Source organism: Pleurodeles waltl, chromosome 9 (genome assembly GCF_031143425.1).
Source record: "Pleurodeles waltl isolate 20211129_DDA chromosome 9, aPleWal1.hap1.20221129, whole genome shotgun sequence".
Classification (NCBI taxonomy): Eukaryota; Metazoa; Chordata; class Amphibia; order Caudata; family Salamandridae; genus Pleurodeles; species Pleurodeles waltl.
Genome location: NC_090448.1, coordinates 881,545,712 through 881,567,699, shown reverse-complemented (window position 1 = coordinate 881,567,699; position 21,988 = coordinate 881,545,712). Strand labels below are relative to the sequence as shown.

At 45.0% G+C, this 21,988-nt stretch overlaps 1 protein-coding gene across 5 annotated transcripts in view; it reads left to right on the top strand.

The window, feature by feature from the left end:
- The window catches only part of ATXN3 (ataxin 3), a 237,313-nt gene that overhangs the window by 160,756 nt on the left and 54,569 nt on the right, over nucleotides 1-21,988 (top strand). For all 5 annotated transcript variants that reach the window (XM_069208200.1, XM_069208199.1, XM_069208198.1 and 2 more), the window contains exon 8: nucleotides 5,050-5,225. In XM_069208200.1, coding sequence (XP_069064301.1) covers nucleotides 5,050-5,225 — 176 coding nt within the window. The remainder of the gene's footprint in view (nucleotides 1-5,049; nucleotides 5,226-21,988) is intronic.

Sequence of the window (21,988 nt, the reverse complement as noted above, 5' to 3'; positions counted from 1 at the left end):
GGGCTGTGGGGGTGTTAGACACGTCTCTTAATACTAAATTTCCCACCTGTCCCAGTGCCAAATTGGCCCTGGGGCAGGGGGGTCGGCATCTCACCTTTTGAGTAAAGGCAGATCTGTATACCAAGGGCGGTGGGCTCAGTTGAAGGCCCCTTTTCTTGAAATGCAGATATTCTGTTGGGTGGGGTGTGTAAACACCTCATCCAGAGCAGGCTTTGTTTTTGACCACCCAAGAACAAAGCCTACAATTAGTCAGTCCCCACACCCTCTGGGTGCATGTATTATTAAATCCATCACTGGCATCAGTGAGGGTTTATTAATGTTAGATGTTTAATACCAAACATCCTTGTTTTCAGTGAAGCTGTCATGTAGCTGGGGAACTCGTAGTGACCAGTGTCTCATACATGTACTTAAAATGGCTTCCCTGTTCACTATGTCTAAGAATCGATAAAGACATAGAGGGGCAAATCTGCTCTTGCAGATATGCCCTAACATGCAATATAATGCACTATGCCTTAGGGCTGTAATGCCTGCAGTAGGGGTTACTTAAATATATTGCACGCAGAGTTAGGGAACATGGCACATAGGCTGTGTGCCATCACCTGTTTTCACTTCTAGCTGCACTAGGATATGCAGCCTGCAATGGCAGTCTGCATGTGCTACGTGAGGGTTCCCTGAGGATGGCACGATACATGCTGCAGCCCTTGAGGACCCTCTTTGGTACCCATGCCCTAGGCACCGGGGTACCATTTACTAGGAACTTGCGGGGTGGGCAAAGGCATTGACAATTGGGGAACAGTTGCACAGTTTTAGGGAAGAACAGCTGGCACTGGGGACCTGGTTAGCAGGAACTCAGTGTGCTTAGAGTCAAACTTGCATCAATTACCAGGCAAAAATTGAGGGTGACATGTGAAAAAGATACATTTTCCTAGAGGTGTGCATTAGGGTAATCTTTGGATGAGACCTATTGGAAAGATATTTCAACTTAGTTGGAACAGTTTAAAATGTTACATAATCAAGAGAAGTAATGTATCCGTGCACAGCCTTTTAAAGGCACATACACCACTTGAACTGACAACTGCTCTTAAATCAGTATAAAGTGATGCAAGTTGGAAAGCATGGGCCTATTATAAATGGGCAATGGGGAAGAAGTGAATTATTTCCTTCCTTATTCCTTACAAAGTCTGAATCATCAGTACGGTTAACTCATTCTCTTTTGTGAAAAGTGATATGCAAAGAATCGATTTGCAGCTTTGCAGTCTCCATCACAACAGATAAAGTTGAGGCTAATGCCAGCATAACACTGAGTCTAATCAGTACCCCCCCCCCCCCCCCCCAACTTAGGCAAGAATGGACATCAGTCTTCCAGTGGTAGTCTGACGATAGACAATATATGCATTATACATTGCCAGATGGGTCAGGTAGATGACTAACTTTGTGTACCTTGAAAGTATTTTTCTTATAGTTCGCACCTAGGTATTTTTAATAATAAAGTATACATTATAACTTATGCATCTCTGCCAACTGACCCCACTCTGTGACCGGTAAAGTGCTCTTATCATGAATGCTAATGAGCGCTTGTACATTCCATCTGTCTGAGAATTACACAGACATCAGTTTGCTGCAGTGTAAGTCACTGCTCCTGGGGGTATGCTTTGTTGTGACTTTGATTTCCTTTTTTTTTTTTTCCTACATGCCAGGGTTGTAAAGCGTACTGAATAGTTGCATGTCTGTTCAAAAAAATGACCACAAAGATTATAAAAGTTATGAATGAGTGAATGAGCAAGATCTTTTCACTATTTCTCATTTGGAAGGGCACCCAGCAGGAATTATTCTGGCGTTTTCTCTGGTATTCGATCTAGGGTGTAGACAAAACCAGTGGAACTAGAGTACAACAATTAAAGTTTGATGCTAATCTGAGCTCTGTTTTCTGGTGTATGCTGCCTGAACAGCAGTTGCCCAGTAGGAAGGATCAAAGATGTGTCAATCTCCATTTTCTTCCACGGAGTACAAGTCTCTGGATAACAGGCACAGAAATGTTGCATGGCAGGCTGATTTTATTATTTATTTATTTTCCCAATTAAATTGTATTAGTTTTCAGAGATCAGGAAACAGCAGTGTGGTCATTCCACCAAGGCGTATTCTAAACACTTAAAACATCCGTTCCTGGCTTCACATCCCCCCACCCTTCCTCCACTCCCCATCCTACCCTCTCCTCCTCTACCAGGTGGAACTCCATAGATGTAGCCTTAATATCTTACATAATATTGAAGGTCAAACAAGTGGCCCCCACATCTAGCACTTTATAAATTGAACAGTAAGCAACACAATATTTAAACATTTACAAGGTAAGCATGTCAACACCTCGGGACATAGATTAGCAAGTAATTTTCTTAAGGGTGATGCACTGGGTGAGCCCACATCTATCCCTGTTTGTGCCACTAGTTCAAGTAACCCCCAGGTCAATTTCTCCATTGCCAGCAACATCGGCATTTCCCAGTCTATTCTTGCATTGTCTGAGTAAGAGGACGTTTCCATTTAAGCGCTATAAGTTGCTTTGCTGCCAGTCATGATCAAAATCTGTCTATAGTCCTGGTTTTGATATGCAGTTAATCTCAAGCAGCCTCAAATTAAGTACCATTGACGCTGGGTTGGGTTACAATGGGTATCCAATCACTCCTGTACTATGCCTAAGGACTTACTTCCCAAAGATTGTTAGTCTGGCACATGTCCACCACACATGCAATGTATTCCCCACCTGCCCACATCCCCGCCAACACGGCCTATCACTGTCATCATGCATATATTTTAATTTCACCGGGATGACATGCCATCCCATAACAAACTTGTATAGTAATTCTCTGTTTTGCACTCTTACATTGCGATTGCATAGCCACCCACAATCTTTGTAAGTGAGGTGCAGAAATTTGTATGCCGAAGTCCTTCTGCCAGTGCTTCATATAAGACCATTCTGGCGATACTCCCACATCTATTAATAGAGCTTATATATTGGAAATTTGATCCTGGGTCCATTGTACGTGGCAAAAAGCTTTTTCTAGGTATCAGTGGTCTAAGAGGTGCATCTTCGTTATTGGGGTTGAGTGCACAATGTCCTAACTGGAAAAAATGAATAGGGTCTGCCTCTTTAAGCTTGTATTCTTGCTTACATTAAAGAAAGTATTTAATGTCGGTCCTATGAAACAAAAATTGTAGCATGGCAAGACCTGGATGAAAATCTATATTATCTTCCAGTGGTGTGTAGGGAGAGGGGAAGGAAGTCAGTGTCTGATTTCTTGTAAGTGAATCCCATACCATCATGGGTGGTTTCAGAAGTTCAGAGTAATAGCCGACTGGGCATTTCACTTTCTTGGGTCCCCATTGAATGGCTCATGGAGTGCGGTTCATCATCCCCGCATTCATAGGAATCCAGTGACATTAAATTTAAAAAATGGGACCACTCAAAAAAGATTTGGAGCTGGGATGCCTAATATTATTTCTTAATATATGGTAGTCCAATTAAACTTGAACCTTTGTAGGCTTTCAATATTTTCCTCCAGGCCCTTTCTTTTCTACCTGCCTATATAAGGGCTTTGGTTGCTTTTTGTACAGTCACTATGTCAAATTCAGGGACAGCTTGAAAGATGTAAAATAATATCAGCAATAACTTCTGTTTAATTATTACCACCCTGCCAATCACAATAGAAAATGTCTGTGCTACTTGTGTAGTTTTTAGTGATAGCATTAAGCAATTGAGGGTAGATCACCACATGCAATAGACGGTGTTATGCTGCAGATTGTTTAAAGCTAGCTGCTATCCAGGTGAACATGTTGGGTCACAACCTGATCACATCTAGTACATGAAAAAGAAGTAACCAGTTAATCCTGTCAAATGTTTTTTCTGCATCTACATAATGGTTTGCTAAGGGGCACTTCCTAAAATTAGCTTTTTCAGTCAAATGGAGAACTCTCTGAATCTAACCAGCTGCCCGGGGACAAAACCTGCCTGATCAGGATCAATAAGGTAGGAGAAATGGGGCATTAATCTGTTGGAGAGCGCATTTGTATAGATCTTAGCATCTGAGTTTAAAAGCACTATTGGCATGTAGGCCTTGCATTTATAAGCTGATTTGCCAGGCTTATGTATGAGGGTAATATTTACTGCTGACATTGAGGGCATAACGATGTGTGATTGTAGAAAGGAATTGTGTTAATAAGAGGGGGATCAGTTCAGGTGCAAAATGTTGGTAATACAGATTGGTGAGACCGTCCGGTACCAGACATTTTCAGAGTGCATGACTGATATTACATTTGAAAACTCTTTCCCAGTGATTTATTACTCTGACAGCTCCATCAACCTCGGTCAATCTAACGAGAGAGACCCCTTGGAGATAGGACTGTATTTTGTCCACCGAGACAGGATCTGCACAGTAGAGCGCTGTGTGTTTGTTATAATTTATGAATATGCTCTTTGTACTCTGGTCATCTGTGACTCCTCTGGTTCAGGTTGCTTCTGCATGTTCTAATTAACTGTCTGCATTCCTGAGGCCATTTTCCTTCTCTCTATATTAGTTGTTCTACCACTGGGCTTGTTTATTGCAGTCAAAGCTCCCTTATATTGTGCACAGCTTTATAGTCTAGAGATCATATGATGATAGGACAAACATCATACTTAAATACAATTAAGGGCTTAGTAAATGACTTTGTGAAGGTTTCTTTGATTGCTACATTTACTGTGATGAGCATTAATATTTTAAAACAATTCATTTACCTTTTAACTTTAAAAACATATTTTATTCTGTAACTAAAATGAGAATTAAATGTTAATTCTGTTTAGTACAGGGACATTCAAGTGTATCCACAAGGCCTGCCCTACTGGACCAGTGTTGGACCATCCAGGTCTAATAGCATGTTTCCCTAATGAAAATGAATATTTTAAATGCAGTTGCATCTAAGGAGCCGATATCTTGAGATAATCAGTTGCTTTTGTTTGATTTTGTGATGTTCTAAATAATCTAGAATATTGACCAGTTAGAATTGCTTCTGTCTTCACAGACTACAGATGACTGATCTGGACCAAGCAACAGAAACCTGTCCACCCTATAGTGAATCTAATGCACTAGATGAAGACGAGGAGAATCTGCAGAAGGCACTTGCCCTAAGTCGTCAGGAAATTGAAATGGAAGATGAAGAAGCAGATTTGCGCAGGGCCATCCAGCTCAGTATGCAAGGTTTGTGTCATTGGCATCCAGTTTCAGATGTAAAGAACCTGATGTAGAATTATATATCCCTTTGTTTGAAACACGTTGAAGAGGTATTCTTACCATTTTCACTGCTGGGATGTTAGATCACCTCTGGCCAGCACTCTTTTTCCCAAAAGTCTGGTTTAGTTTGTTCAAACAACTCCAGTCACTTTGATATCTTTGTGCATCCTCGTAAGCTATGTTTTTTGGCATATTCAGGACTATGTATTAGTGCAGACCCTCATTAATATCTTCTTGCAGCCTGAAAATATGTTCAATATTTTGCTGGGTTTTTCAAATAGAGAAACACACATCCCGGAATACTAACGAGGAAAATGCTGCCCACAGTGTCCTGAGTCCTGAAACACTAAATATGTTTGGGTTTTCCTGGGAAATTAATCTTTAAATCAATATGTAAAATTAGCACATATTGTGAAAATGTGGCTGAAGCACTGTTTTAGGTGCACAGTTCATTTGATGAGCGATATCAAACCACAATTAAATGGAAACATAAAACCTATATATTTTGTAATTCTGTGTGGCCTAAGGAGCCTATTTGTGCATGCCAGACCCTGCAGCCTTGACTGACTGGCAGGTTAAAAAAATGCTCACAATGGTGCCACATTTTTCACAATTATTATTGTCAGAGTGAAATTTCCCTTCAGTCTTCCTCGTGGAGGAACATGTCACTGTCAATCCTTGACCCTATCTGTGTCCTTCTAAGTCTCTTGAATGTGGTTGTAGAAGACATGCATGTGTTTACTGTGGTCTTTGGGTGGCCACAGTCCATAAACTGGATGTTTTGCATTTGTGTAGTTTGGAAAGCAACTGAATGCAAAACACTGGTTTAGTGTACCTGTTGTTTAGTCACAAGTTTGACCCCTTGGCTTTATGGAAACAAACCACAGCCATATATTTTCCGCATTTACATATTCTAAGGTTTCTATTATTGGGTGCGAGACCTCCCTCACCCTGAATGGCTTGATGGTGGAACATGCTGAACATGGAAATTCTCAAATGTTTGGTGTTTTGTTATAAAACATGATAATTCCCTCCACTCTCCCTCACAAAGGAACAAATCCCTCCCTAGGCTTGACCTAATTGGTTCTGCTGTATCTCCAAACATGAGATGTAGCAGATGTGCATCTTTTATTTTAGATTGCCAGTGCTCACAGCAATATACAGAGTACATTTCGAAAATAAGGAAATTTAATGAAAACAAAATGCCTGTTTAGAGTACCAGTCTTCTGGTCGCAGGTGTGACCCTTGGGCTGAACAAGTAATGATGTCAAAAGCTAAATGGTCATACTGCTTCTGCAATACTCCATATTTGTAACCGGCCTTAATTACCCATGCAGACCATATGTGCAGTGCAGCTGCAAAATATATTCAAGGAATTTCTGTCCTGCAATTAAGTGTTTTATATGGTCATTCAACATCAAAACGTTTTAATATCAGTGATTTTAGTTTTTTGTTTTTTGAGAAGCCAGTGACTTTGTAGAGAAGAGCATAAAACGAAGAACTGAATACTGGCCCTAACTCCCCATCACCTCACATTATAGTCACAGACGCCATTGCCAGATTTTAACTTATTTCACTTAGCTCTGTGGCTCTTCTTGGGCGAATTCCTAGCTTGTACGCAAGTAAGATACCATCTAAGTATGGGTTAAGACCAATGTTTTCTTTATAAATGAGACAACCATACATAATTGTATTGACCTTGATAAAAGCAGGATTGGCCCATAGTTGACTGAATCCCAGTTCCATGAGGTTGTGTTTTGCATGTGACATCCACTGATTTGCAGCACCTGTGACAAAGGATGCAGCCTCATCTGTGGATCTGAGATACGATCTAGCCCAGTGGTTCCCAACCTGTGGGCCGGGGACCCCTGGGGGTCCGCGAAGCCTCCTCAGCGGGTCCGCGGCTGCTTAAACATTTAATAATATTAGGTCCCAACTATCAGTAATGACTCCTTGGGGGTCCCTGTGTTCCAATAATGATTCAGTGGGGGTCCCCGGGCTCCAGTACTGATAAAATGGGGGTCCACAGAAGTCAAAAGGTTGGGAACCACTGATCTAGCCCATGGATTCCGATGTAGCCGGAACCAATACAAGATAGGACAGAGCACTATAACGTCAGCAGTAGTTTAAATTCTAACTTCAAATACTGATGTGCCAGAAGGGTGCCAGGCTTCCAGCTAAAAAATAGATTGCAAAATTAACTTTATCAGTAGTTTCCAGGCCTCTGTGGATCCCCAGATTTGGGCACCACACACAATTGAAACTCCAGCTTCTATCTATATTCTTGGAGGATCGCCGTTAGTGACTGGATTGCAATCCTTGCAATCCATCCAATATTGCACTATCATGTGCTTTCCTCTTTTGTGGTGTGCCAGTCCCCCCACGGTTAGCCCTATTGTCTCCCCTCGGCCTGCCATAGATCCAGTCATTGAACCCCACATACTATCATCCCAGTGCTGTGCCTCCATCTGACTCTCCCCACCTCCTCAAATGTGTGTTTTGTGTCAGGCCCCCCAGTACTTCATCGTCAGGCCTAGACATCCTTATGCATGTTTCCTCTGCCATGCTGACTCAAGTTGTAATAGTATTTCTAGCCCCTAACCAAACTCTGTCTATACATTTTTTCGTCTAAGTGCAAGATGCATAAAGGACTACCTGTCTATCCAGCAACTTGGGCAATTCACCATTCTGCCTGGATAGATTCTACTTAGTTTTATCGGGGTTAGATATGTACGATGCACATAATTAAAGGTAGTCAATTTGAATCTGACATAGCCTGATACTCCTTTCACCTTAGCCCAGACCTTATTGTAGGGGTGATTTCTCTATTTAAGTGCAGAGCATAATTAAATTGAAGTTCTCAAGCAAAGGTGGCACCTGTGTGAAACTGTTGTCCTGTCTGGAGTTGGAATCGAAACATGACATAGGCTGGTTTTGCCACTTGCTGGCATGCAGAAGCTATTGAAGAACTTTTCTGGATTTAATCTGGTGCCTGGCTAGATTCACAAGGTTTAGATAGTGTATCCACTGGAGCTTTACTTAAGGTAAGTAACTTACTCTTCATGCTACTATGTATTCTACTGTGTTATGAGGGACTTGGAAAAACTCATGTTAAGTAGCAGTTTTTGATAAATTGATAGCCCAGCTGTAAAATAAAAGTAGTACACTTAATTTTATGCCCTCCTTGGCAAAAAAAAGAACCACCCACACAATAGCTCAGAATTGCATGGCCACAAGTCAAGCTTATGATGAGCTATGAGTTTCTTCCATCCCACACTCCCTCCTCTGTATATCTAGGCTTACTTTCTCTTTATCTGTCCCTGTGCATTTTTTAGTGGGATTCTCTCATGTTTCTTTTAATTTTTTACTTGATTTTAATATTTTTACGAACTTTATGTTAATTTTGCTACTTCTGGATCAGCCAATGTCATTGGTGTTCACTGTTTCTACTCTGCATGGGAAACAACGAACTATCAACTGTAATGGGACACAAAACTAGGTGGTCTTCATGGGTTGCATTTTCATCATATTATCAAAAGGAGTCATCATAACATCATTTGTGGGGGACGTACTCCCTTCCTTCTAATGCTTTGAAGTGGGTCCTAGAGGTAGAAATCTAGGAGTTACAGCATTGTGGAACACACCTTAGAGGGCTATTTCCTTCTGCTGATATGCCCACGACAGGGCAGCAGAAAAATATACCCAAAATATTAGACCTCTTAACATAGACATCAGCTTAAATGTTTAATTTTTTACAGTTACCTTGCTCAGTAATAGTAGCGTTAAGACAAAGATGCTTTAGTATGAAGTGTTTGACTGTCAGACTTTCACATGAGCCCTATTCCCTGATCAGAGTGCATTGATATACTGCCCTCCACAGCTGCACCAGGATATGCTCCCCTTTTGTGTAGATCATCTGTATTTCATCACCAGTTGATAGGAACTGACATGTAATCATACAGTTGGTGTGATCCTTATAACAATGATAGAAAAAAATCATCTTGAATCCTGGCCTTTAATAATGCATTTAAATTCCAAATTATTCCTCGTATTTGGAAAGTCTCTCCCAAGTCCGCCCCATAATTCTGTGACAAAAGAGACACAAAAAGTTACCAAAGACAAGCTGTTGCCCATCATCTCAGAGTTGATCTCAAACCTTAGTAATTTAAATTTCAAATCTCAGTATCTGGCCACGTTATCCAGAGATCCTTCAATGACTTTGACCTCTAAAATGTGAGTGGCAAAACAAACCAAACTCCATTACCTACAATAAGGTAGGAATGTGTATAGAACATTTGGGCAGATATCGACTCATCATTGCTGCCAGAAAACTAGAGTTTTGGAAAGACTGAATTTTTGACTTAGTGAAGCAAATCCTTTAGAAAGGGTGCACACTTCCAAACCATTTGTTGAGAAAATTTTACTGATAAGGTTCACTTTTGAGGTGACTATGAAACCTAGGGTCCATCTGATAATCAATACCCAGTCTTGTGAATTTGTTTGAGAAGGAAATTGAGACCTTGCTATGGAAATTAAAGAAAACTGATTCTACATTGTGGGATCTTCATTGATAATCATAAATATTAGAAAAATTCCCTGCTGGATGTGTGTATCCAGAAAGACTTCAAATTCAATATTTGCTCATGTAAAAGCATATAAAGCATTTCAATGTCCTTATGAATTGTGGCGCCCTACAGTGGTCTATCAAGGCAAGATATTTCCAGAATGTAGACTGAAGAAAGCTCAGCAGAGTCCATTTACAAACTAAATTGAAGCATTTGAAATGTCAAATGAGAAAAATCGGTCGGTCATTGAGGAACACTTGCATCCTGCCAGGTTTACATTGTAAAGTGATGAGAAAAAGATTGCTGCGCCTTTAAGAACCAAGGAGCTTCCTCTACTTATGATTGCACGTCACCGGCAGTTGCCTCTATCAGTTAGTTCTTATTTCTGGCTTGTGAGAGAAAGATACTAGAAACCTTAATATTTAAACACCTCTCCTCTTTTTTTATATTTTCTATTAAAAACACTTTTACAGTTTTACCGGATGTCTACAGATAACATACTTTTTCTATCCCAGTGCCTTCACATTTTGTGAAGTGCTCTTTCAGTGGCAGGAAAAAGGCAACCAGAGATCCACCAAAAATGTGTGGAGTGATTACCATCTTTCCATCCAGCTACAGAATGTGATCTCTGACAAAACATTTACAAAAGGACATTAAAAGACATAAGGCATTAGGCTCATGGGGAGGTTTGAAGATATGATGGCGAAGGAACAGAGGAGGAAACAGGGCCAAGAAATCATCCCATGATGTCTACACCTCAAAAGGATTTCCCTAAAGAAAGATCTGAGGAGAGGAGGAGAAAAAATGACAGATTACATAATCATTCTAGAAGTCCTTCACATTTGGTATAGGAGATCTCTGTCAAACCTCAGCACTGACATGCTCACCATCAAAAGAAGGATAATCGCTGATGACACCATTGCAGGTCAGTGACACAACTGATGTTGAGGCATTCTAGAAGAACAGATCTTAAATCAACAACTAATCCATCACCATGAGACTCGGTATCGAAGAGAACATGATTGCTGTCAGCACCTTTGTTAATGGCAAAAAAGCACTCGTCGTCAACACCACCTCCAGCAATGTCGAAGTATTCTAGGTTTTGTTTTCTGCTTCCCCTACTCCATTCTTGCATTCAGTCCATTCATCCATGATCCATTCTCCAATAATGAACTCTCCTTCAGTGACATCCAGGTCGAATCTTAAGATTCTCAATGTCCCCCTTTACACCTACTCTTAAAAAGAGACTGCATCACTGAAGAGATCACTCCACGACCACTGGGTAGCCATGGTATATTATTCCTTACGGGATCCTCTACATACTCCTTTGGGCCCTCTCAACTTGCTTCCTCCGCAGGCTCACTTCACACCATTGCAAAGTCGCGAGGGTCCATACAAAACCAAGCATGGTGTCGAGGCAGATGACCTTGTCACCATTGGGTAGCAGACCTGCATGTGCTGTGCCTTCTGCATCACCACAGGAAATACTAACTACACTGTTGAGCTTTGTTCTCCAGTGAAACATAGGAAGTGGTCACTATTGAGTTATAGGTCACATTAACCACCTAGTAGGGGGCGTGGCCAACATGGCGACCGGAGCAGCAGCCTAACACTGCAGCTCCATGCCTGGCCCTCTAACATATCCTGTATACGGCACCCAACACCGTCTTCACGGCAAGCGCCCTTTGCCCAGTTAGTAGAAATCGGAGGCCTGTCTGGACGGCGCCCGCGTCTACGGCCGGTGACTGGGCTGCCCGGGGCCGTGGCCCGACTCCACCCAGACTCTCTAGCACTCGGCGCTCCGGTAGTGGAGCCCACGTGGAACCCGGAAGCGACGGTGGGCGGGGGGGCCTGCACCCCAGAGTTCGCGCTGCCGCTGCGTTCCCCAAGCTGGCCCCACCCCCCTGAGGCGGAGTAGTTGCCGCGGCGCTGGGCCTGAAGCGCACCTCGGTGCACCGCGCTGGTATGAACCTCAGCCACGCGCGCAGCCCTTCTGACCTGCGGCGCTTCACAGCCAGGTGCGCCCCGGCTCCCCTTTCTTGGACCGGACGGCTCCCACGTTCAACACCGAGGCCCCCATGGCGCTGGAACACTACATATGAGCAGCGCGTGACCCAAGGGCGCTGAGGCCCCAAAAATCAACAAGCAGCCTACTATACACGCCCACCACGCCGACTGGGGCAGACAATTTTTATTTATTTTTTCTCTCCCACCATCCCCCCCCCCCCCCCCCCCCTAATACCACACTTTTTTTTGCCCCCATTCCCCCCCCCTCCTCCTGCCCCCCCTCCTCCAGACACACGGCATATCTGGCATCAAATGGTGTCCAAGTAATAAGGCAGGCCCGGTACGCAGCGCTAAAAAAAATGCTAAACACCGAGATCCAAACTGCAAACGTCACTATCACTAATATCCACGCCTAGCATCGGAAAGACAGTGTGGTAACATCGCCCCCTGCAAGCCATCAATCCCACATTCGTACTTACTCCACTATTGTCCATTCAGTGCTGCAGACACCAAATGGGTAAACCGAAAACCCCACGTGCACACTCGGGTAGGATGGATCCCACTGCCCCCGCCTCCTCCGAGGCCCAATCTGCCACGCAGCTGGCTCTACAGAAACTGGAACTTACGCTGCAAACACATACAACGCAGTTCGAAAAGATCTTACAAGCTATCCTTGACACCAAGTCCACCCTGGAAGCCAAAATAGGTTCAGTTGCAGAAGATGTAAACGTACTGCGGGCAGACCAACACGTGCTGGCCGATAGGGTCAAGGAATTGGAGAAAGATAATGTGTCTCTCCCCCTAAATGTGAAGAACCTCCAAGAGCAGATGACTCATCTAACAGCCGAAGTCGTAGACTTAAAACGTAGAGCTGAGGACACAGAGGTTAGGTCAAGACGTAACAACATCCGTCTAGTGGGGTTTCCTGAGCGTGCTGAAGGCCCTTATACAGAACTCTTTGTAGAAAAATGGCTCGCTGATACAATTCTTCCCCCCCACACCGGGTGCACAGCCTCAACCGCTGATAGCAGACTCCTACATTACCGTGACAGAGACCTTATCTTACAGTTATTCCGCATATCAGGTCCCGTACGATTCAACAATGCAGTGATCACAGCTTATTTAGACTTCACAGCGGAGGTGCAGAAGAAACGCAGCTCCTTCTACCGGGTCAAGGAACACCTCCGTGAACACAACATCAAATACGCACTGCTGATTCACGTACACTCTTCTTCACCACATCGGAAGAGGCTTGGACTTGGCTACACGCTAAGGGCCTGGCCGACCCCTTGGATGGTAATAACTTTATGGAAAAATGTCCCTCCCCAAAACAGAACGCAGGCAACATAAAAAACACGGCGGCAAACCTACACTAGAACAGTCTCGTACGGAGCGCTCTCTTCTCCTACAGGCGTCTCGCTTTGTAAACACTTCACCAACAACCCTATCCACTCAAACCGAGGGTGAACCAGACCAGGAAGTAAACTCTGATTTGGCGGATTCTGATCGAGGCCCTACTCTCACTATGCGCACGCCAGACGACATTTGTTAAACAACCATGAACCTCCTCAGCGTACAGTTAGTGCCATGTCCATCACGTTATGATACAGCCTGATCCGTGCGGCTGGCTGAGGCCTGTGGGGCAGAACCAGGAACCCCTTAACTCTGTACTCTAATCAGTCATGGTCCTGGGTGGCGGACCTAATACCAAGAGCAACTCGGGCTGGGCAACCTACTGACTCGGAATCAACGTTCGCCAGCACCCCCGCTCCATATGGACGGTTCCTTTTCGCTGGCAATTTCCAGAACTTCTCTCGCTTTCCCACAACCTCAGTGGTTGTTATATATAGTTATTGTTTGTTTTTTCATTCTCAGGCTTTTTCCCATGCTGTTTAACTGGGACCACGCCTATATCAAACCATGTTACACCTGTCACACCAGCAGACCCATGTACACCAACAACAGAGGCACAAACTGGCTAACCTCGGAGGGGAGCGGGCACATCTCCACTACAAGAGGGAGAGGCGACACATATCACCTTCGCCTAGCTAAACTTATAAACCCCCTAGGACCTCTCAAACTCAACAATATACCCCAAAATATAAGATACTCACATGGAATGTGAGAGGCAAGGCACCATGGCGTAAGAGGCATAAAATTTACACTTTTTTTTAGGAGACATCAGATACATATAGCTCTGCTGAAAGAGACACACCTATCCCAATCCACACTGGAAAGCACACGCTCAAAATGGAGAGGGCAACTCTACGGTACCACTTCTTCAACATTTGCTCGTGGGGTGGCGGTCTGGATCGCCCCAGGGGTACCATTCGCCATGTCTCATACACAATGCGACCCAAAAGGTAGATACGTGATATTGGAAGGCGTCCTAGATGGTTCCCCCTTAGCACTGACAGCACTGTACACCCCGAACACAAATCAACGTGATTTTTTTAGCACACTCACTACTGGCAACCTTAGCGACCCTACGGCGGACAGCATATTGGGAGGGGGGGGGACTTTAACTGTGTCCTTGACTTTCACATGGACCGCTCATTTCCCCCACTAGACACTGCTCCGGCCAACCGAACATCTCTAGACCTGACAAAGTGGGTCTCAAATAATGGCTTAAGAGACGTTTGGAGATTGGGACACCCTACTCACCACGAATACTCCTTCTACTCCCCTGTCCACAAACTACACACCAGAATAGACATGCTCCTTACATCCGCGTCCATAGCCCCAATAGTAAGCGCATCCGAGTACCTAGCCCGCTCTATCTCTGACCATAACCCACTTTATACAACCCTGGATTGGGGCCGCACCCACTCTCGCGTACCAACATGGCGGCTACAGACAGAAGCTCTTACAGACCCTCCGGTTCACGCGGAGTTATCCAAGTGCCTGGCTGGCTGTTTCTCCCTGAATAAAAACACAACACCATCCTGTGCTACTGAATGGGATGCCCACAAAGCGGTAATACGTGGACATTGCCTTGCAGCCACAGTGGGGGTTAGAAAGACACTCGCTAAGGATCCTCCAGACACTGGAGATTAAACTCCGCAAAGCCAAGATAGAAGCCTCCCGGAGTGAATCTGCATTAACAGCACTGAACTTGCTTAGAACAGACTACAGGGAGGCAGACTCTAGGTTAAGCAAACATGATTACAGACACTACATGACGAAACAGCATGCTGAGGGAGATAGATCAGGCTATTAGCATGGCTGATATGCCAACCAACACAATCCTCGAACATAGGCACGATTTGCTTGAACTCAGGTAACATTATCAACACTCCGGTTGAAATGAATGAGGCTTTCTTTACATACTATCGAGCTTTATACACACCTCCCCTCCCCCCCAACCGAACAGCAATTAGCTGAAATACTGTTGGTGGTTCCCCAAAATCAACAAATCATTGACAACACAGACACTATAGACGGCCCCATTACTATCGAAGAAATACGTCTAGCCCTGTCACAAATGGCACGCAGCAAAACCCCTGGATCAGATGACCTTCCAATAGAGTATTTTAGCTCCCATGCTGCTCTCCTTTTACAGCCACTCTTGGAGGTATTCAATGAAGCACGCAATAAGCTACAACTCCCTGACTCTATGCGAGAAGCCCTGATAGTCGTGCTTCCAAAACCGGGGCGTGATCCCCTAGACTTGAAATCATACAGACCGCTCTCCCTGTTAAACTCAGATTGTAAACTATTAGGGAAAATCCTGGCAAATAGAATACTTCCCTACCTGCCAAACTTAATACACTCCGATCAGTCGGGATTTATACCGGGCAGGAGCACCTTTTTTAAACATCAGAAGACTAATCCACATAATGCATCACGTTACGGAGACAGAAGCAGCGGCCCTCTCCCTAGACATAGAAAAAGCGTTTGATACACTAAGCTGGGACTTCCTCATTTGCATGCTAAAAGCAATTGGTTTTGGGCACGGCTTCATCAGCTGGATCAAAAAGCTGTACTCTAAACCTACAGCTCTTGTCAAGACGGGTCAAGTTATATCCGAAGCATTCCCCATTGGCAGAGGCACTCGACAAGGCTGTCCACTATCCTCCCTACTATTTGCAATAGCCATGGAACCATTAGCAATCAAATTATGAGGCAGCGCTCACACATGGGGCATCTTAGAGTTTAATACATATCACATTATTTCCTTATATGCGGACGACGCCCTAATATACCTCTGTAACCATTCCACTTCCATGGCAGGAGTAATGTCACTGCTGGACTCATTTGCACTAGCCTCTGGATTGCGCATAAACTGGTCAAAATCAAGCATCTTCCCACTTACTCCCGTGACGAGTAAATCCCACTTGACATTGCCCCAATATCAACTACCATGGTCGCTTACAACTTTCAAATACTTAGGCATACAAATTTATCACTCCATTGCTGACCTAAAAGAGGGCAATCTCGTCAGAGCACTCAGATCCACCCGAAGCTCGCTGTCGTTTGGGTGCTCACTCCCACTATCCCCCATGGGCCGGGTAGCTATAGCCAAAATGCTCATCCTACCTCGGTTCCTATACTATTTCACTGCCCTACCGTTATCCCTCCCACGTGCGTTACCTGCTCTGGGGCAATGACAGGCGCAGAGTAGCACTATCAATAACACAATATCCAGAGGAAGCAGGAGAATTGGGCATGCCAAACTTCGAATTATATTACGCTGCGGCTCAGCTGCTCTGGCTCACCACATGACTTAGGGTACCTCCACCCACAGAAAGTATAGGGCTGCATGCATACACTGCGCCACAAACGATCTTAACTTCACTGCTGACTGGCCCCCACCGCCCGCCGTTCAAGTCCATTCTTCTAGAAACAGCAAGATTTTGCTGGCGCAGATACGTCCAAGGCAAGACCCCCACACCTCCTTACTCCCCCTTATTGCCACTGTCCCAGCTACCGGGAATCCACGCACTCTCACTACACCATGTAATGCGTGTCATAAGTACATTAAACGTGGGGGATTATTACTCAAACTCCACAATGCGTACCTTCGCAGAACTTGTGACCGCAGGGGTCATGCACTCAGGAGCCTTCCTGACATACAGTGCTATTAAAAGCCAGCTTACCAATCTATGGGGCCCCGGTAATGCAGAACCATGTGAATCCTATCTGCTCACTACAATCCTCACTATAGGAGATGCAAAAAGCATCATAACTAAACTATACAAAGGGCTCCTAACAGAGTCCTGCCTGGAACTGACGCACGTAAAAGCACGGTGGGACGCCGTTCTCCTGACACCATTATCACAAAAAGCCTGGGTCGCAGCCCTCTCACTGATCAAGACTGTGTCCCGCAATACTAGACTCCGATACACCCAATTTAATTATATTCACCACTCATATTTATCACCGGCCCGCATTCAAAAGATGTACTCGAACACAAATCCAGTGTACCCTAGATGTGCCACCCCAGCGGCTGACTTTTATCATATGGTCTGGAGCTGCCACTCAATTAACACGGCTTGGCAACATATCACTGATACCACAGCAGACATAGCGGGCCATACTCTCACACCCACACCTGAATCCTGTTTGCTTGGCATACGTCACCGAACTAAGGATAGCAAATACTTACACAGATTTATAGAATTAGCATTTGCTGTCTTCAAGCGCCTGATTGCTACGCACTGGAAGGTCCCGCACATTCCCCCACATACCGCCTGGCTCCGCTATCTGCATAGCTGCTCGCTAGCTGAAGTGCAGACATTACGCCAACTACAACACAAAGGCCTGATACAGGGCGGGCCGAAATCTGGGATTGCTACGCACTGGAAGGTCCCGCACATTCCCCCACATACCGCCTGGCTCCGCTATCTGCATAGCTGCTCGCTAGCTGAAGTGCAGACATTACGCCAACTACAACACAAAGGCCTGATACAGGGCGGGCCGAAATCTGGGATATTTTCGTGGTGAACATAGAAACCAAGGATGATACGTGTACCCCCCCTGAAGTATCCAACGGCCCGAAATTGCCTCCCCACTCTACATCATACACCCCCTCCACGGCCCTCCAATTAGTTCTGACACCTTTATATTTTATATCAGTGCAACAACTGTGATGCTTAGGGTGCCTATCTCCTATCAGTGACCCTTCGGAACCGGTATCTTGTCTGGTTCACTGCGCCTTGGACGCGTGTCGTCCCATCATCCCCTCCCAACTCTGTCAACAGCTCCACAGCTTATTTACACACATAACTGATGTGTCCACCCTTCACCCCATCCTATTCGACAGGCGTGGCCCATCTTTACTCTTGAAATTAAAACGTGCATGTTGGTACTCAGATGTGTCCCTAGCTATCAGTTACACAGTTTCAAGTTGTATTCCTATACTAAACAACGCAATTGCACCGTACTAGATTATAAATATATGCAGACGAACTGTAAAATGCTGAATAGTGTATTGTAAGAATGTTTATGTACAATGTTTAATAAACCGATTTAAAAAAAAACAAAAAAACACCTAGTTGTAGGTATTATTTATCTTATTCACTGACTTCTGCCGTCTTTCCCTGTGAGAACCTCACCAGTGGATGACTTAACAACATTCCGCAATGTTTTAGTGAGAGGGATAGATTAGTTAAACATTCCATTGGAAGCACCTTGGTCCTAATATTGATACTGTACAACCATTGTCATCTCTCGGACCTTTTCTTACTTTAGTGCTGGGACTTCAAGCGATTGCTGACATTTTTAACACCACTTACTGTTAAAGCAGTAAGTCCAAGACTACAAAAGAAATACAAGCCAACACAGCAGGAGCCAGAATCCAGAGATCCAGTCCTAAACTAAATTCTGTGATTATGACTTTAGTTAGAAAATAAATGACACATTGGCTACAGAGACTGCTCCACCCGAAAGAGAAAGCAAACATATAGATTTAACACAGAAAAATGTGTAACAGCAGCAACTACGTTCAAGGATGGAAATGCCATAGCACTTCTAGGTTGTTATCACAGAGAGATGTGTGATGGAATGAGATATTTCATTAACAACTTTCCAAAGCATCGACAGCAGGCTTTGTGGAAATGATCAATGAAGATTTCCTTGTGGCAAACCAGCTTATATGTGCAGATATATACAGAGTGGAATTAGTGGTTATGGGCTGTTCCCATGGTGTTTCATTCCGCACACTAGCCTGGTTGAGACTAAGTACTGCAAAACATTTGCACAACAAAATATTATAAACCTTTTTTTCCCCTGTCACAACATAGTTGGGTCAGCTGACAGAGGAAGCTATGATAAGTATGAAAAATGAAGCATAGACCCCCTAGAGTGTAGGACTGGAAGAAAAAAAACTGGTCCTTCAAATAATACAAAACAAAGAAAGCTGGATATCCTTATAGAGTTTGATCCCTTCGCTGGACACCAACCACAGCAACAGCTAGGGCAAGAAAGCTTCAAAGTCAGTGTAAAGAAATGGCTCCCTGTTGCAGTTACCCCCCACTTTTTGCCTGATACTGATGCTGACTTGACTGAGAAGTGTGCTGGGACCTTGCTAACCAGGCCCCAGCACCAGTGTTCTTTCACCTAAAATGTACTTTTGATTCCACAATTGGCACACCCTGGCATCCAGGTAAGTCCCTTGTAACTGGTACCCCTGGTACCAAGGGCCCTGATGCCAGGGAAGGTCTCTAAGGGCTGCAGCATATCTTATGCCACCCTGGGGACCCCTCACTCAGCACAGACACACTGCTTGCCAGCTTGTGTGTGCTGATGAGAACAAAACGAGTAAGTCGACATGGCACTCCCCTCAGGGTGCCATGCCAACCTCACACTGCCTATGCAGTATAGATAAGTCACCCCTCTAGTAGGCCTTACAGCCCTAAGGCAGGGTGCACTATACCATAGGGGAGGGCACCAGTGCATGAGCACTAGGCCCCTACAGTGTCTAAGCAAAACCTTAGACATTGTAAGTGCAGGGTAGCCATAAGAGTATATGGTCTGGGAGTCTGTCAAAAACGAACTCCACAGCTCCATAATGGCTACACTGAATACTGGGAAGTTTAGTATCACACTTCTCAGAATAATAAACCCACACTGATGCCAGTGTTGGATTTATTAAAAAATGCACACAGAGAGCATCTTAGAGATACCCCCTGTATTTTACCCAATTGTTCAGTGCAGGACTGACTGGTCTGTGCCAGCCTGCTGCTGAGAGACGAGTGTCTGACCTCATGCGGTGAGAGCCTTTGTGCTCTCTGAGGACAGAAACAAAGCCTGCTCTGGGTGGAGGTGCTTCACACCTCCCCCCTGCAGGAACTGTAACACCTAGCAGTGAGCTTCAAAGGCTCAAGCTTCGTGTTACAATGCCCCAGGGCACTCCAGCTAGTGGAGATGCCCGCCCCCTGGACCCAGCCCCCACTTTTGGTGGCAAGTCCAGGAGAAATAATGAGAAAAACAAGGAGGAGTCACTGGCCAGTCAGGACAGCCCCTAAGGTGTCCTGAGCTGAGGTGACTCTTGACTTTTAGAAATCCTCCATCTTGTAGAAGGAGGATTCCCCCAATAGGATTAGGGATGTGACCCCCTCCCCTTGGGAGGAGGCACAAAGAGGGTGTACTCACCCTCAGGGCTAGTAGCCATTGGCTACTAACCCCCCAGACCTAAACACGCCCTTAAATTTAGTATTTAAGGGCTTCCCTGAACCTAAAGATTTAGATTCCTGAAACTACAAGAAGAAGAAGACTGCTGAGCTGAAAAACCCCTGCAGAGGAAGAACAGAAGACACCAACTGCTTTGGCCCCAGACTTACCGGCCTGTCTCCTGCCTTCCAAAGAAACCTGCTCCAGCGACGCTTTCCAAGGGACCAGCGACCTCTGAATCCTCTGAGGACTGCCCGACTTCAAGAAAGACAAGAAACTCCAGAGGACAGCGGCACTGCTCCAAAAGAACTGCAACTTTGTTTCAAGGAGCAGATTTAAAGACCCCTGCAACTCCCCGCAAGAAGCGTGAGACTTGCAACACTGAACCCGGCGACCCCGACTCGACTGGTGGAGAACCAACACCTCAGGGAGGACCCTCCGGCGACTCCAAGACCGTGAGTAACCAAAGTGTCCCCCCCCTGAGCCCCCACAGCGACGCCTGCAGAGGGAATCCCGAGGCTCCCCCTGACCGCGACTGCCTGAACTCCATTTCCCGACGGCTGGAAAAGACCCTGCACCCGCAGCCCCCAGCACCTAAAGGAATGGAACTCCTGTGCAGGAGTGACCCCTAGGAGGCCCTCTCCCTTGCCCAGGTGGTGGCTACCCCGAGGAGCCCCCCCCTTGCCTGCCTGCACCGCTGAAGAGATCCCTTGATCTCTCATTGAAATCTACAGAGAACCCGATGCTTGTTGGCACACTGCACCCGGCCGCCCCCGCGCTGCTGAGGGTGTACTTTCTGTGTGGACTCGTGTCCCCCCCGGTGCCCTACAAAACCCCCCTGGTCTGCCCTCCGAAGACGCGGGTACTTACCTGCTGGCAGACCGGAACCGGGGCACCCCCTTCTCTCCATTGAAGCCTATGTGGTTTGGGCACCTCTTTGACCTTTGCACCTGACCGGCCCTGAGCTGCTGGTGTGATAACTTTGGGGTTGCTCTGGTCTTTGGTGGGCTACCTTGGACCAAAAACTGAAACCTGTAAGTGACTTACTTACCTGTGAAACCTAACAATACTTTACCTCCCCCAGGAACTGTGAAAATTGCACTGTGTCCACTTTTAAAACAGCTTATTGTGTTTTATGTAAAAAGGATACATGCTAATGTAATGATTCAAAGTTCCTAAAGTACTTACCTGCAATACCTTTCAAATGAGATATTACATGTAGAATTTGAACCTATGGTTCTTAAAATAAACTAAGAAAATATATTTTTCTATAACAAAACCTATTGGCTGGATTTGTCTCTGAGTGTGTGTTCCTCATTTATTGCCTGTGTGTATGTACAACAAATGCTTAACACTACTCCTTTGATAAGCCTACTGCTCGACCACACTACCACAAAATAGAGCATTAGTATTATCTCTTTTTGCCACTATCTTACCTCTAAGGGGAACCCTTGGACTCTGTGCATACTATTCCTTACTTTGAAATAGTGCATACAGAGCCAACTTCCTACAGTCAGCACCTACAAGACATTTGGATTCCGTAGA